At 43.5% G+C, this 12,293-nt stretch overlaps 1 protein-coding gene across 1 annotated transcript; it reads left to right on the top strand.

Annotated features, from left to right (window-relative positions):
• The first annotated feature begins 305 nt into the window (after positions 1 to 305).
• spon2a (spondin 2a, extracellular matrix protein) lies at positions 306 to 7,971 on the top strand. The gene is made up of 5 exons (XM_073487685.1): positions 306 to 534; positions 2,954 to 3,174; positions 6,868 to 7,059; positions 7,424 to 7,595; positions 7,784 to 7,971. The coding sequence occupies exons 1-5, from the start codon at positions 306 to 308 to the stop codon at positions 7,969 to 7,971; spliced, it is 1,002 nt and encodes a 333-aa protein (XP_073343786.1).
• The last annotated feature ends 4,322 nt before the right edge of the window (positions 7,972 to 12,293 follow it).

Here is a 12,293-nt window from a genome sequence, read left to right as displayed (position 1 = left end):
TGAGCAACCCATCGAGTCCCATCTAGTTCTATTATATCCGAGAGCGGGCAGACATCTTTTTTGTTTTGGGGTGAACTGTTCCTTTAAGATCCTTTCATGTGCTCGCTGTTGGACTAAACATAACGTGCTGAAGTCCTTCTAAGAGACTTTGAAAAGAACCCCACGTCTAATGAGTTCAAGAAAACAGGAGCAGCAGCATCATTACCTGTGTTTGTGCTGGGAACCCAATCATGTGCAAACCTGATACATCTACCACGGGTGAGGAAAACTTAAACAACCATTTTTCATTTCTCCATTTCTTTCAGATGATGTCATCAGAGCACCTGACCTGCGGTTGGCTGCAGCAGCTACTCGTTGTGCTTCTCAAGCTTTGCCTCTCTTTTGCTGGACCTTTGCGACCGCTCAATGCGACAGAATGCACAGCCAAGGGTCCTGCTTCCTACATACTGGTCTTTACAGGTCACTGGAGCCCACAGGCCTTCCCCAAGCAGTATCCACTGTTCCGGCCTCCTGCACAGTGGTCCAAACTCATAGGTGAGAAAGCTGCGAAACAGGTTATTGGAAAACCAGCAATTACTTATGGAAAAATTGACCTCTGAAGTCTGATAATCCATTGGATTTCGACTACTATTTCAGGCTTGAAACAGCACAGAGAGTTAAGGGTTATTAGTTCACCTCCCTTAGTCAAAATGATGACCACATAGATATGAAGGGACACTGAGCTCCACCTAAAGCAGATCCTCATTGATACAGACACATACACAGGGATGAGAGATGTTAATGAGCAAAGCAGCAAGACACAGAGAGCAAAAAGACAGTCTAAATGCTACCAGATGGTGGTTATTTCTAACTTCTGTCCGGCCATATCTTTAATATTTCTCTATTTCTTCAACTCGATCCTACCCTCCTTCCCACACATCCGCTGGTTTACCACAGTGTTGGCGGTAAACACTGAAGGGGGGGGTTTCGGAGCTGGTGAAGGTGGGTGATGATAGCTGGGGTCAGACCGCTTACCCCAGAGCCAGGAGGAGAATAAGAAGAAGCGATTCAGGCCCCTCTATTCTGCTCTTTTTTCCGAGCCACGGAGAATGGGATGGATGGCAGATGTTTGTACATGTGTGTGCATGCATGTGTGTATGTGTGTGTTAGACGCATCACTGTCTGTGGCTTTGTCTGGTTTCCAGCTCTGTCACTGGTGCCCTGCTGCCCTGCCAGAGGGTGATGGCCTACTTACTCCATATAGAGAAAGGCACCGGAGATTGTGACACACCCATAATGGTTTTAATGTCCTTGGGCACCGGTGAACAGGGTGTGTTGGAGAAATGTATGATCTTAGAGAAATATTTGATTGTGTGTCTCATAAAATGTTGTAATTCATACGTTGCTATGGTTACTCACTGTCCTACACAATTGGCATACTTCTGTGAGCAGACTTTAGGAAGTCTGAAATCTCTTTGAGGCTCATCTTATCTGTGCCTCCAGACACCCAAAGTCAGTGGAGCCAATAGTTCAAAGGAGACAACCATAAGACACATCGTGGAAATGACGTTTGTCGACAACTTCTCTCATTGTTAATATTAGTGAAGAGAATTCCCTGTCCAAGGTCTCACAGACCCCTTTTTGACCAAAGCGAACCAAGTGCTGGTTCTGGGCTGGTGCTAGATTAAGCTGGTTCAGAGTTGGTTCAACCTGGTTCAACCCATCCAGGACAGATCTGTGTTTGAATTAAACTCATACATTTAAGTAAGAATAACTTAGGCAGTTTATTATTTTCTTAGTCAGGGTGAAGACTGACACTAAGCACAAGTTTTCCACATCAGGGGACAAGGAATGGTCTTTGTCCCAAAAGAAAGAAAACACAAGGGCCTCAGTGGGCTGGTAGGGGACAAAAGTTGGAAATTGATTTTGTCGTAGCACAAAGAAAAGCATAACCTGTCGAGGGGTTTGGGGGCCTGTGATGGTTTTGTGTTATTGTGGAGACCTGGGGGTGAGGGCCCAAGGACGCTGCCAGATGAAGAGGGAATGGAGTTTGTCTTGGCCGAAGAAAAAACACGAGCAATTTAGTGAGGGCGGGAAGTGGGCTTTAACGTCTTGGTGGGGCTTAAACGTGATGTGTTATTGAGTTTCAAGGTCTTGACGCTTGTGGGAAATTTGTTAGGATGGAAATGCAATTAGGTGCGTAACTAATGGCAGTTTGGGGAGAAACAAGATAGTGTGTGAAGTGTGCTGGGCAGGTTGTGTGTGTGGCTCCGTGCGGTGTGTGTGTTAAACACATGTGTCAGGAGTGTTTAAGTATAAATGAGCGGGTGTGTATGTGCGCCTGTATGCAGCTCTGAAAAGTGAGGTAAGGCAGAACCATCAGAGCATTTGTCAGCGTGTTTCTGGCTAACCTTACTCTGCCCTTAAAACCACTGGCCCGGGCCAGTGGCTCTGTGGGTTTCAATATGGAGCTCCAGAACCTGCGGTAGAAACAGTTTAACCTAAATCAGTCTCTTTATTCTCAACAGATTTCATAGATAACCAGGACTAAATATGAGAATGTGAATAAAATGGTTCTGTCGGCTCAAAGAGAATGAAAAAGTATCAATAACAGTTTTAAAAAAATGTTTAAAAGAGTTTTGCCCTCCATCTGGCTGCTGACTCCGAGCTCCTGACCTATCTACTGGCAGCTTCAGCCGGTGCTGTGGTTTTATCAGTGATAGATCGAGAAAGGACGTAACTATAACCGTACAATAATGCCAAAGACATGCATGTGGGCAATTCCTTCAGAATTATCTGTTTAATTGCAGGAAGTAGGAGGCAACCATAGACATACATACAGGCTCCATGGTGAAAATGATCTCACCGTCTGGCTGAGGCTCTGTGGTGTTTCATTGACATTGATATGCATTCCAGCGAATAAGCATCTTACTCCTGTCTTCTCCTCTTTCTTGTGTTTCTTTTCTCTCTTTAGCGGTCAGCCATAATCGGCATTTTCGGCTCTGGGAGGAGGGCGCTCCAGCCAGTGCAGGCGTGCAGAACTTCGCTGAAGTTGGGGTGACGGTGGAACTGATGAAGGCGGCCAAGGAGGCCAGGAAGAGACGCACGGTCGGCGCCATGTACCGAACGGCCGGCATCCCTAACGGCATCGGGCACAGCTCCACTGAGTTGCTCATGCAGCCCCGGAGCTCACTGGTAGGCACGAATAAAACTTAAGTAGAAGCAATAGTCATTCACAAAAGCACACAGACATGCTCAGACACAGTAAGTCACACAAACCGTCTAAATCTATTCAGTCATCTGGTGACCCGGGCTTCCACATAACGTCGGCCATCCGCTCTGACCAAACACTTCACCACTTCTTTCCACTATCCAATCAGACTATGTTTAGCCCAAGTGCTGAAGCCCTGCAGCCACAAACGCCCACATCCATCCTGCGCGGTCTGCACTCTGTCTGCCGCCTGTCCCACTGAACTCTGTGAGCTCAGGATGAAGTTTGGTAAAAGGAGTAGTACGGCAATTTAGGAAACATGTTTATTCACTCTTGCCAAGATTTAAATGAGAAGATCGTTACCGCTGTCATGTCCGCACGGTCAATATGAAGCTACGGCTAGCAGCCTGTTGGCTTAGTTTAGCATAAAAACTGGAAACAGGAAGAAACAGTTAGCCTGGCCCAAATCAGCCTACCAGCACCTCTTAATCTCATGAACACATAATATGGGGGTTTATGTGCTGGACTATCTCTTGAAGTCTTGTTGTCATCCCCCTGACATTACTGTAACCCCCTAGAGCTGGGAAATATATCAATATATCTTTATCATGATATGAGACTATATATCGTCCGGGATTTTGTACATCATTAGCCTGGTCTGTTTGGTGGTAAGCGTCGCCGATGCTGGAATTGGTAGCTTTCCCTTTTCCGCCACTGCCGGTGTACGTACCAGGACAGGGGGATCCTGCTCTCTGCACCTTGCCCAAGCAGACAGGACCGACTCTTTATAGAGTTCTGTGTCCCGATTGGATTAAGTAGGCAGGGATACCAGAAAATGTCTTTTCTCTTTTACTGCACAATTCTATAACAGTGATTACTGTTGTAATACAGAGCTATTTAACACTCATTTTAATAACAATGACATCAGCTTTAAGGGTAAATATAAAGAATAAGTTCAAATCTTAATATTATATTCTCACATGCTCATATGCACACAGAGAGTTACTGGTTGCTGTAATCATTCTCCCTTACCATACCAGCCCTGAGGTGACCCCTTCCTTTTGTGATAAACTGCATTCTGACATTCAGCCGAAGCTAATACGAGGCTTCAGCAGTCTGAGTTAGCCAAATCAAGTGGGTATTTTTAGTGCAAAATTCCCTCTTTGTGCTACTATCCTTTGGGATCTATCCCTATTTGGCACTAAAACAACTAACCCTGGAAGACACCCATTTGATCTGGCGAACTCAGACTGTTGAAGCCCCGTATTGCCCCACTTTTGAGGTTAAAAAAAAAAAAAAAAAATAGGCTGATAAATGTGGGCCGGAAGCTAAATCTCCAACTAGGGTACAACTTTGCTTATCACTGGACTACAGGGTACTGCTGCTGTTGAATAATAAGTGAGTTTGGGAGCGGAGGGTCATGGTCGTTTTGTTTTTTCTTTGAGGCTTGGGCTAAATTTGGGCCTGGGGCGTAATCAAAGGCAAAGGATTTAAGGTAGGAATGAGGTACGGCACTGTGGAAAAATGTGTCATACGACTGAAACAGTTACACCTTGTAATAAAGCATTCCTTTATGTGTAAAGCATATGTAGCTGATGAGTGAGAGAGGAAGAGGTGAAGAGGAAGGGCAGACATTTTACTGGAGGTTTTAGAAATAGGTGTGTGCCTGCCTGAGAGACTGGTGACCTACATTTGTTTATTGGTTATTCCACTGCCTGAACCCGAGGGCCCTTATAAATCATAAACAACCCTGTCAGAGGGCATCTTTGGTAAGTACTTGTCATGGACAGCAGATTAACAGCTCGTCATCTAGGTACAAGATGTCTGTGGCGGCTTTAAAATGGGCCCGTCTGTTTTTAGCACAGTCTGACTCGTGTGTTTGTGTTTAACATGACCAAGACAGACAGAATGTCGTGAATCTACTGACATCTTAATCTCAAAGTCGTGCGTTTCTCTCTCTCTCTCGCACACTTGTATACAAATCCCATTGCTTTTATCCTCCCCACAAATCAAAAAGAATCATACGCAATGCCCCAAAAATCCCAAACACAGATGATTTCCATCTCCGTATTCATGAGCCGACTGCTTTTGCTGTTCAGGATCCAAACAGACAAATAAATCCAAATAAGCACAATTCAGGATCCAAGTGGCATTACTCGTAAAGATTCAGTATTTTCTGAGATCAGTGGCACTACAGAAAGTAGGGTTCCTGGGCATTAAGGTGCAAAAGTTCCATGTTTTCTAGGACAACTCGTTTTCTCTGGGGCTCAGCGGAAGATTTGCTGTGATGGAGAAAAAATTTAGAGGGATAACAGGAGCTTTGAGCAACTGTCTGTGCTCTAGATATACTTCCTGGCCAGCATATTGCAAACCAGCACTGACTGATCAAGCCAGTGGTGAGGGAAGGATACCCCTGTGTAGACATCCTTAATGACTGACCTGATGGATGCAGCAGGATGGGGCTTCTTGGAAAAAACGCTGTTTGAGAGGAGGCTAAAAAGGACAAGAGGAGGGATGAAAGTAAGGAAGGAACGAAGGAGGGGATCAGAGGAGGTTTCTAAAAAGCTACAGACCTGCTTTTGATTCAGTTTCTCAGTGTCTTGCTGTGTATCACAGTCAAGAAAACAAGTCAAGATAGGGGGCAGGTAGTGTCAGCTACTGACACTACCTGCCCCCTATCCCGAGTGGTCTGTTCTACCTGGTGCACTGGTTTGAAGTCCATTCCAGCACTGCTCCATCCAAAACCCATGCAAGCCTTAGTGGCTTAACCGCAGTCCTCGAATATCAGGCCACAAGTGCGGAGGCGTTTTCAAATGTGCTGTTTTCTGGGCGTCTGCCACCTCAGCGTGTGCTGACCCCATGCAGGCCACTTCCTGTATGAGGTCACCAGCTCTGAGGAAACATCCATCACACAGGAGACAGTCTAACCCTGCACAGGAAACTGATAGGGTGCATGCATGTACACATGCATTCCCCAGTTAATGCATTTATAAATTACAAAGTTTATAAATCCTGACATCAACAGTGCGTGTGTGTGTAACTTCATATCTTTCTATCATTCCTTTAACTTAACTCGACACACAGTATATATAAACAGACAACAGTACTTTGGAGGGGTAATCAACTTTCTTAAGACCAATTGATTGTGTTACAGTTACCAAAGTGCTACAGTTCAACTGTTGATTACAGCCAGAAAATAATCATAGCTGTGCTCAGATTACCACTCAAGCCTACTGGGTCCAGCAGGGCCAAAAAACAAAATGACACCAACCAACCAAAACCAACCGACCAACCAACCAATCAAAAGCCAACCAACCAAAACATACAGTCATGCTTGGAGATCTCTGAGACTACTTTGGCAAAGCAGTGCTTTATGCTAAATGCTAACATCAGTATGCTAACATGATAATGTTTAGCAGTTATAATGTTTATCTTGTGTACCATCTTAGCTTAGCATTTCAGCATTCTAACATTTAAGCACGAACACAAATTACATAGTACAGCTGAGGCAGCTGATTGGAGCCTTCTTAGTCTTCCAGCCATAAACCAAAGTATTGGACAAAAAATGTTGACCTGAGGATGGTGCATGGTAAAAAGTTAAGGGATCACAGAGTTGTTACAATTCATTTGAGTTAGTTTGAACTAACTGTATTCCCGCTCCATTTTCTGACCCACAGTTGTCCCTGCTGGTGAAAATGATCCCCAGCCCTGACTGGTTCGTCGGTGTGGACAGCCTGAACCTTTGCGAGGGCACGCAGTGGAAACAGGAAGTGACCATTGACCTCCAGCCTTATGATTCGGGGACAGACAGTGGATTCACTTTCTCCTCTCCCAACTTCCCCACCAGCCCACCTGAAAACATCACAAAGGTGAACTATAATATCCTCAAGTACAAAAACCATCATTTGTTTGCACATTTACTCATTACTTTAGTCATTTGTGCGTTTATTCCAAAGACAAAGCAAGGTGGATGGCCCTTGTCTTCTTAAAATAGGTTTGCAGCGTGGCTCATTTGGGGCATCATTCCTAGCTGTCTTCACTGAAATGATTACTTGGCGGCACTCGTGCCTGACCTGAAATGATTAGAGTAAAAAAAGGGCCTCTCTTACATAATACACCATCTATCCTCTCCCAGCATATGTTTTAAAGTGGGCTATTGTGCTCTTGAACTTTTGCTGAGAATCCGCTGGCTCTCTTGATGAATTATGCCTCACTGCTCTTTGCCGACTTCAGATCACATCTCAGATGCCAAACCATCCAGCCAACTCCTTCTACTATCCACGCTTAAAGGAGCTTCCACCCATCGCCAGCATAAAGATCACTCGACAGACCAGATCACCTGACCGCCAGGCCCCAATGTCCAATCATATCCTCCCGAACTCTATCAGCCCCCAGCGTTTCTCAGGTAAGACCACAGCATCACATGTGCCCTAAACATTTTACCTGCAAAGGGTCAAAATGAGCAATACTATTGGATTAATTTGTATCACATGAAAGTAGATGCTAACAGAAAAAGCCCTTGTTTCTGCAGATTCTGTTTTTCTTTACTCTCACATGCTGTATATTTCTGACAACTCTTTTCCCTCTATTCAGCGACACCACTGGACTGTGAAGTGTCTCTCTGGTCATCCTGGGGTTTGTGTCTAGGTCCGTGCTCCAGAGGCGGTGTCCGCCACCGCACACGTTACATCCTCTTGCGGCCGGCGAATGCTGGCGTCCCGTGCCCTGAGCTGGAGGAACAGGCTGAATGTGTGCCACACAGCTGTATGAGAGTCCAGTAACCTGCAAGGAGCACACAAGCACAGATACTAGGGTTTGGCAACATCTGCCAAACTGGCATATGACGATTTCCACAGTGAAACATCATGATGAACGATGACATTGTTGTTTGGGGGTGGGGTTGGGGGGTTAGTAACATGTGTTTCTGAATTTGAGGCAGTGTGTCCCCTCAGTGTTGCCGTAAGGCAACAGTCACAGCTGTTTCCCACTGCCGCTCTGACGGCACCCTCCAAATGCTCACCAAGCAGAGAAAACTGTCTTCAGTCACCCCTGACATACATCCCCGTGTTGGGTTAAAAAGCGTCTTTGTGTCTCGGCACCACGTGTCCGTAATATAGCTGTGTTCAGCCTCAGAAGCTTGAAACAAAGTTAGCTGGCTAGCTATATTGAGGAGGCTAAGCAAATGTGAATAACAACTACACGGTTGAAAGAAACACACTAACAGCGGTCTGTAGACAAGCAACAACGCTGCCACAAATGAGTGTCTTGGGTTTGCCTCAATGAGCTGGTTTAATCAGACAATAACAAACGGGACATGGAGATGTAATGTTAGTGAACTGAACAGCAACAAACTTCTCTTCACTTTCTCACCCACATATCACAAACTTCCGCCTTACGGCTACTCTGAGGGGACACACAACTTTATTGTGTTCTCTGGTGGGACACCTTTTAAATCACAATGTTACGATGGTTGGGGCTCAGCAGTTGATGTCAGCCATCTGTGATGAACGATGGCATTGTTCATCAGCCAAACCCTAACAGATACTGCCAGTATTCAACACTGGGACTCTCATGTTATTACTGCTGGACTGAAAAATGTTGCTGCATCTTGAGCACTTCCTCGATAATACAAAGGATTTGTGTGTTTGTGGAAATTTAAGACTTGCTGGACTACCTGTGCAGCCCGCTTTTATAAGAGTGTGCACTCCTCTGGGTGTATTTTAATACCAATAAAGGGAAATGAAAGTCTGATTGTAGCAGGGTGTTGGACAGGTTGAGATCACACTTTGAATGTGTTCAGATAAAAAGTGACTTTTATAAATTGTCATCGATGCAGGATAGAAAAACTGTCCCCTCAAACACCTGTATGAGACTTGTTATGATTATCAACAACATACGCTGATAGCGGCCGACCAGAATGACAAATCTTCAACACACTCTCACATCTATGCACATACACATTCTGCACACAAAAGTCCTTGCACATACTGCATACTTTTACAGGCATGGAGGCATTAGTTTACATAGGTAACCTATACATGCTTGGCACATGCGGCTCTTTCAAAATAACCTCACACCCCGATTTATAAATATCACCTTTCACGAGAAACACCTAATGGCTGACTTGAGGCCAAGAGCCGTCCTGAAGAGGCCGGCCTATTTTATAATAAGATGCAGGTTTTTATAGAAATGAAAATATTTGTATTATTATCTCTTTTGATATTTTTAATGTTGAGATTTTGTATATACTGTATGATGTACCTTATCTTGTATAACTCATGAATAAATTTGGAGGTGTGTTTTTCAAATAGAAAACGTCTGTGTTACTCTGATCCGCTGCACGGCGTTTCATTTGGAAAGTGTTATTATGTAAAAGCATTGTCTATATTTAAAACTCTTGTGAGACCAAACAACATTCTTGATTTGCACGGTTCCAGTAATACATGATGAAGTCAACTTATTTGTGTATGCCAGAGCATAATTTCACCAGTATTGACACAGCTTTATTTGTGTCCAAAGGACTCACGGACCAAATGCAAAAATACACAGCCATAAATATCACAGTATGAAAAGGTTATGATGCTTTATATTCACCAAAATAGAAGTCACACTTCTACATATTTATAGATTAAAGTTAGATGGTTCCACTTTGTCTCTCTATCCTAGACTTTGATGACTCACTGCTTCATAGCTCCCAGGCTACTTTCTTTGTGGTGTCTGGATGAATGTAAATATTCACTTTTTTACTGAGAGGAATCACAAATATTCATTTCGACAGAACATCCACAGAATCACTGACCCTCCACTCACTGCAATGAAGAGTTAGTGGCAGTGTAGCACCTTCTAGTGGGCACAATCAAAAACAACAGTGCTACTATTACTGTTACTATTATTAGAGAAAATAACATGAATAATGAAAGAAATGAAATATAAATTACATTTGCAAGCACTAAACTTAACATAACCAGGCCCCTAAGGTGCTCAATGACATGGTGAAACCTCATTCTTGAAAACTCTTAATCGGCCTTTAATAGTCTGCTCTGTTCAAGAGGTCAATATGAGAAACTCCTTACCCCTACAATTCAAACTGACATGACTTTTGATTAAAATGGAAATACAATGAGTAATAAAGGGTACCTTTATGGCAGTTTGTATTTTCTGTTTATTGGTTGTGTTTTGTATAACTGCATGTGTAATTTTATTTGCCCTGTTTAGGTATGTTTAACATATGATGTGCAGTGCTATTTATTAGGGTTCAAGCCCCATTGCTTTTGTGTTAGTTCAAAATTATTTGTCTTGCGTCACGGCTCAAATTCCTGTGAGCTGGAATGAGCTACACACATGAAACTTGGCCCAATGATCATATTGTTTGCAAATGCTTCCCAGGAAATACGAGCCAAATCGGCCACATGGTGGCGCTATTACAAAATCAAAAGGCCACAGCCCAAACAAAATAAGTGTGATCGACATGAAATTGGACACTCAACAGCTCAACATGCTCTACAAAAACAGTCTCTGAGTGCCTGTGGGGCCACTGTGATGGATGTTTTGCTAATTAGCATAAAGTGGAAAACTACAGAAGCCCTAAAGGGCCATGCATTCATACATTTTATTTCCTCCGTTTTCCCGTGATAACGAGTTAATTTCATTTGTTTTCTCGAGATCTCGAGTTATTATCTCGAAATAACAACTGTTGTTTTCCCGAGATAACGGTATAATTTTCTCGAGATCTTGAGAAAACAAAACGATAGTGTAGTATATTAAATCATTGCAGGAAACATCATTCAGTGTAGCAATGTCAGAGGAGCAGGAGCATATCGATCACCGCGTCACATATCTTTTCAATCAAGGCCTGACACAGGCTGAAATAGCATTATGCCTTGCTATTACAGATAATATACACATTAGTTGCGTAATCTAAAAAGACGGTTAGCTTCAGCTATATCGGCGGCGCAATCTAAGTGAGCCTGATGTCGTCGTTAACTACATAGCTGACCAGCTACGAGGTCCCGGGCGTCTCCATAATCTCAGGCCTATCATATCACAGTCATTATCTCGAGATCTCGAATTAACTATATCGTTATCTCGGGAAAACAAAGTTTCGTTATCTCGAGATCTCGAGAAAATTATACCGTTATCTCGGAAAACGGCAGTTGTTATTTCGAGATAATAACTCGAGATCTCGAGAAAACAAATGAAATTAACTCGTTATCACGGGAAAACGGAGGAAATAAAATGTATGAATGCATGGCCCTTTAGGGCTTCCATAGAAACAGTAAAGTGACATCCACTTTTTTTGACTCAATCAACACCAAATTGGGTATACAGCATCATGGGTCAGAGATACACATGCCTCTTAGAAATGAGAAGGATCAGTTGAAAAACATGGCCGCTATCATTTAAAATATCCTTGCAAAGGGCGGGGCTTACGATGAATTGGCCATAACTCTATAACATAACATTAGTCCAATCATCATAAAACTCTGTAGATATGTTCAGGCTGAGGTTGGAAATATGTCTACCAAAGCATTTTGAACACAGCCAATAGTGGGCGCCAAAAATGCCACAATCGCATATCTGAAAATCCGCGGGACAAAATTTCACCATTATTGGTGTGCATATGCCATATTGATTGGTGCAAGTGGGCGTGGGCTATCACTTATTGGCTCATAACTGAAGATGCCACTGAGCAATCATGACTAAACTCACTGTAGACATCCTGGCCTGTCTCCTGAACGCACACACCAAGTTTCAGATGAAAGGCTGCCTCATGGTGGCGCTATAGTTAACGCCCAAAAATACACTTTTGAAAAGGCCACGCCCCAAACAGAGTATGTGCTCTACAAGAAAGCCTCTTGGCCCATATAGCTCCGCCACTGAAAAACAGTCAAATTTGATTCAATCAAGACCAAATTGGGTATACAGCAAAACATGGCCGCTATCAAACATAATATCCTCTCAAAGGGCGGGGCTTAGAATAAATTGGCCTAAACTCAATAACCATTGGTCCAATCATCATACAACTCTAGATATATCTTCAGGCTGAGGTTGTGAACAGGTTTACCAAAGCATCCTGAGCCCCAAACATAGGAGGTGCCACAAA

The sequence above is a fragment of the Pagrus major genome, chromosome 18, assembly GCF_040436345.1.
Source record: "Pagrus major chromosome 18, Pma_NU_1.0".
In the NCBI taxonomy this organism is placed as follows: Eukaryota; Metazoa; Chordata; class Actinopteri; order Spariformes; family Sparidae; genus Pagrus; species Pagrus major.
This window is presented reverse-complemented; position numbering and strand designations above follow the sequence as displayed.